This window comes from Orbicella faveolata, unplaced genomic scaffold, assembly GCF_042242905.1.
Source record: "Orbicella faveolata isolate gen_17 unplaced genomic scaffold, um_ofav_v1 contig_48, whole genome shotgun sequence".
Lineage (NCBI taxonomy): Eukaryota > Metazoa > Cnidaria > Anthozoa > Scleractinia > Merulinidae > Orbicella > Orbicella faveolata.
In genome coordinates this window covers 12,945,001-12,950,000 of record NW_028301578.1, presented here as the reverse complement: position 1 = coordinate 12,950,000, position 5,000 = coordinate 12,945,001, and the positions used below count along the sequence as shown (strand labels likewise).

At 42.6% G+C, this 5,000-nt stretch overlaps 2 protein-coding genes across 2 annotated transcripts in view; one reads left to right on the top strand and one right to left on the bottom strand.

The window, feature by feature from the left end:
* The window catches only part of LOC110039620 (WASH complex subunit 4-like), a 22,596-nt gene extending 21,882 nt beyond the window's left edge, over positions 1–714 (top strand). Inside the window, exon 36 of the mRNA XM_089281083.1 lies at positions 58–714. Within this exon, the coding sequence (XP_089137209.1) occupies positions 58–119 (62 nt within the window). The 3' untranslated portion in view covers positions 120–714. The remainder of the gene's footprint in view (positions 1–57) is intronic.
* Positions 715–1,293: 579 nt separating this feature from the next.
* The window catches only part of LOC149096602 (adhesion G protein-coupled receptor G7-like), a 3,950-nt gene continuing 243 nt past the window's right edge, over positions 1,294–5,000 (bottom strand). Inside the window, exons 1-5 of the mRNA XM_089280926.1 lie at position 5,000; positions 4,666–4,809; positions 3,860–3,974; positions 1,794–1,954; positions 1,294–1,415 (exon numbers count right to left, since the gene is read on the bottom strand). The exon at position 5,000 is cut by the window's right edge and continues 243 nt beyond it. Of these exons, the coding sequence (XP_089137052.1) occupies positions 1,294–1,415; positions 1,794–1,954; positions 3,860–3,974; positions 4,666–4,809; position 5,000 (543 nt within the window). The remainder of the gene's footprint in view (positions 1,416–1,793; positions 1,955–3,859; positions 3,975–4,665; positions 4,810–4,999) is intronic.

The following is a 5,000-nucleotide window of genomic DNA, read 5'->3' as shown; positions in this document are numbered from 1 at the left end:
CTCCTCCGTCCTTGATGCTTGTTCATGCATTGCTCACTTGTTATGTCCTTTTTTTAGGTGCCCCCTCGACTGAGGAATCTAGCACCCCTGCCCCCTCGGTCGAGACAACGGCAAGTTGAAGTGGGGTCTGGTACTGGTTCACGAGCCTAGCAAAGCAGTAACCGTTCTGAACACGAAGAAGGAAGAAGAATTTGATTCTCTGCACCTGATGAAAACGAATTGAGGCTGTTTAATAGTATCATGCGCAATTAGAAAGTATAGTTTCAGCCAAAATTGAAAATCTCAAGTAGAAAACGATACGGAAAAGAAGCAAACAAACAAACCAAGTGTAAGCGAAAATGTAGATATTCACATCAAACCCTTCAAATTATGTTCCAGGGATGGTGTTCTTGTAATCTCGAATATTGTCCCGTGAATCTAAATCTAAGCTTTCCACTTAGAATTTTACTACATTAAGATTCTTGCCTATGTTGAACGACTTCAAAAGTTGAGGGTTGTCAGGTGAAGCCGATCACGAAATTTTGATCCTAAAATGTTTTGTATAACACGTAAAGAAAGAAGATAAGAGTATAATATACAAAGACGGCTAATGAATGGGTTAAATATATAGGATTGGATTATGTGTATCGTCACAAAGCGGACTTTCTGTTATTAACAGCTAGTTTTGTGAACAGCAGAAGTGAATATAAGAGATAAACTTGAATTTTCATATTACAGATTCGATATATGACTGTGTCTATTTCGGGGTATCAGCGACACTAACAAGGACCAAAATGCAAATGACCCCCCAAACATCTGAGGAATGCCAGAAAAACCCCTTGGGTCAGGAAAAAAACGTTTGAGAGATAAAGAATCACAAACTTCTGATGGGCCGAACAGCTTGTATTAATGACTATGACACATACAGTTTATCTACGTCCCTTATGGAATCAACTATTTTTACTGTTACGACTGCAGCTCTAAATTAAATACATTGATGCATTTATAAATCTGCTTGTTAACTGTCAGCAATGGCATTTTTACAGCAAGATAACCTGGTTGTGAAGCAACTTGTCGGTGAATCCTTTCGAGTGCTTGTTCAAATATAATGAAAGTCACTTTTAAACTGAAGTGTGTACATAGCTCAAGCAGAATTTAATCAGGAATAGAATGTTAAAGTTTCGAACCAATTTCAAAGATTTGAAGCGAATTTTGAACGAAATTTCGCTGAAGTAACCGGAATTTTCGTTGCATGTTTTCAAAACACCAAGTTATTAGTTTGACAAGAGTTCCCTCACTCTACCCTTGCAAGGTTTAAGAATGCTGTAGAGGCGACCCAGCTTCTGTGGCGGGTTCAGGATTAGTAGCCGTCATGAATCTCTGCTTGTACAAAGTAAAGACTCGTTTCTTGAATGCAATTGAGACGCAGGGAAGGAAACCCTAATGATTAAAGAGAAAATGGTTTAGAAGTATTTGAAGTACAAAATGCTGGTAAATGCTCAGTTAGCTGTGACAAAATCACCGACAAATCAGGGAAAACCTTACCCCCCCCCCCCCCCCTCTCCCCCTCCAACCCAGGTTTGACGTCAAGTAATAAACTTCAAAACTCGTGAAGAACCCCCGCAATTGTGAAGTAGGGACTCCCAGCACGCTTTTGGTCTAAACCTTTATGCAACCGCTGCTATGTACACTCGCTCAGTTAGACAGTCAAGTCTGAGTTTGATATCACATGACAAGACTCTGAATACATGTACAACTGCAGAGATCTGATGCTATAACGAGTGAATGGGGAGAGCGATCTGGGCAAGGAAACCTACCTTGACAGCTGTTGATGATGACGAATGGATATTCCAAATATGGAGTGGGATAGAAACTCAACGCAAATCCCAGGATCCAGGTGATCCCCATGACAACTGTCAATTTCAGCACAATCAGAGGCAGGCTTCTCTGGTTTGAAGTAGGTATGTTTCCCTTCCTCAAAGACAAAAGAAAGGTTTACCGTACTGAGGAAAGTCCTAGTACAAACACAAGCTTCGAGAACTTTCAGAATAATGACCATAATTGTCCTTTTTCATTATTAAGTTCAGCATTTCGTGTCGTCCAACCTGCTCAGCCTTGCTCCCAGGCCTTCCCTTAATTTTTCTGCCCTTCCTAATTTCCAAAGAAAAAGCCGTGGGAACTAGGTGGTAAATGACGCATCTTCCAAGTAGAGTTAGCCTGCGTAGCTTAGCGGTTTAAACAATTTGAGCGCGCGCGCAAAGCTGCGAAGCCGCGAAAACGAGCAGCGAGGCCGCCAGGAACCTGGGGGAGCGGCTTCACCGCTTTGTGCGCGCATTCGAATTGCTTTATGAACCGCCAAGCTACGCAGACTAAAGTTTAGTTGAATAGTAAGTAAGACTCTGAAGTATATATTTATGCGAGGCACAATAATTAAGCTGCCGGCGTATAATGGCTTACAGTAATACGTTCCTGTCTCAAGAAATGACTAAAAACCCTTGCTTTATAAACACCGAGTACGAATAAATTGCGGGAGCATTTAGAAGTAAAATCAAGCTAACATAAAGCCCTAGTGCATCCGTGGGCTGAAGTAGCTAGGAGTTCTGGTAGTCTCCAGTTATTGGGAAACTACTCCATCGCAGGCAAACTTTAAAGAAACTGGAAAATAAAACCGACGTGTTTCGTGACGGCTTTTTTCAACACACCGAAGAAGGGCCACGGGCCCGTTTCTCGAAAGCCCCGGAAACTTTTCGGACCCGAAAAGCCATTTTTAGTTAATCGCTATTTAAAGATTGAGAGGTGTATACGCCTGAAACTTCTTGTACGGAACTGAACCTCTGTTTATTTTAAAAATATGTAAATAAAACAGCTCTGTAATCATAATGTTTGAGATTTTGCTACGACTTTCCGGGTGCGAAAACATTTTGGGACCTTCGAGAAACGGGCCCCAGGGGCCCGTTTTTCGAAAGCCCCGGAAACTTTTCGTGTACGAGCCATTGGCCAAGCGATTGGCCAAGCCATTGGTAGCCGTTCATGGTCACCTAAAGCACTGACAATCTATCTTAGCTCCATGTACTAAGTTTCTCCTCGCGCCTTTTTTTTTTTTTTTTTTTTTTTTTTTTTTGCCCTCGGTTGTGTAATTGTGCGATATTTTCTACACAAAAACTTCAATTGGCGAGCATGATAATACTGCACGTGGCTCCACTGCTAACGACATACTCAGACAAGTATTCCAGATCATCTGGGTTTTTATTCCTTAACATCTGTTTTAGATTGATTAACCAAACACTCCTTTACGCCCGGACAAGCATCTCGATACAAGCTCAGAGTTTATTGCGATGACTTTCATTGGATAAACAAGACATTTACGTCTGCTCGCCGCGCTTAACATCCATTCGTAGGCACTTTGGTATCTTTAAGTTCAGTTCGTAGATCTGAACTTGGTTCTGGGGGAGAAGCAGAGGAAGCTAAGGTTCATGTTGTGTAATTCGTTCATCATTGCGGGATTACTTGATTTATCGGCATTGCCCGGTTTTGTCCGCTCACGTTTTTTTCCTGCCCAAGTCTTTCTTCACGTGTGTTCAGACGTGATCCGATATACAATGACCTTGTTTTGTTCCAGATTATTGGCGTCGGTGGAGTCCGCCATCATTTGAAAGCATCGAGAATGACTCGAACGCACTATTTACTTTTAAAGCACTATTAATATCGTGACTTCGTTTTAAAGCTTGTCTCATATTCCATCGGCCCTTTCTGGTTTATTTTTTATTTAATATCATCGACATGTCACTGAAACAGGTTATGACGCCTTCCCTGGCCGCAAGACGAAGAACCCTAGTGAGAGTATGTAAGAAATGCTAGGAAAATTTCCCGCGGTACTTACAGGAGAAGCCCCGTGCGTCCCGTCATAAAGATGCTGGAAACAAGCGTGTCAGTAACAGGGAAAGCCACAGCCAAAGTAAGAGCTGGAAGAGACAGCTGGCAGCCATCTTCATTACCTGTGAGGTGAATTGTTTTTTAGATGCAGTACCGTTATACCAGGTGAAATAAGGCGAGGCTATTTAGAAACAGTGTTGAAGTGTAGCATTTCATTGCCATTATCCGAGGAAGAGAGGTACTCAGAAATGTTGCTTGGTGTACTGCCCTCTTCTCCAAAATCTACCCTTCGAGCAGAGTCTTCTTCGATCTTCCTAGATCCAACAACTATATCACGAGGAAATAAAAGCCAGCGCTGTTTCTGGTTCCTTAGTAAACAGCAGCTAGGGGCATGGGTACTCACACCAGCACTTTGTTGCCGGGTTGCTCCAAAGGTTCTCCGGTGCTCATCTACGCACAAAGATGGAGAGACGTACTGCCAGAGTAAAATGTCTTGCCCAAGAATGAAACGCCACTTTCCCAATCAGGGCTAGAACCCGATAAAAAGTTTGAGGCCGTTTTAGCCTGCGAACAGGGTCTCGTGTTTGAGCTGGGAACGCGACAGTCGAAGCCGCGAGAGAGACTTCCTGAGACAAGGCGGCGTGCGAACCCTCCACGTCGCGCGTTCCACCAATGCGCGTCATTCGTAAATCGTGAACTGGCTCGTGCGCCAAAGCGAAAAGCTAGATAGCAGCGCTTAAGTGCGAAACGCAAACACTAGAATATGTTGACAAGCTAAGGCCTTTCCAATGTACTGTGCACTAAGAGGCTTACCATAACGAACATTCCCAGTGTTCGTCATTTGCACAGCCACACAGATCCCAACAACAACAAGAGGAAATCCCCAAGAAAACACACTGCCACGAATGTATGACGTTCGTCGCGCGTTAATCACAAACGGGTTGGGCAGATCTACATCTTGGCGAAAAGAAACGAAATTAAAATTAACCATTGTTTATCTTCATAATGTTTAGATTGTGTTTTATTTTTAAAAATAATAATTATAATAATAATTACGAATGGCGGGAAACCGTGTGCTAGCGAGTCACAATTTGCTTTGATTTTACTGCTGAAAAACTAACCCTAACCCTAAACCCAAATTCCTTACT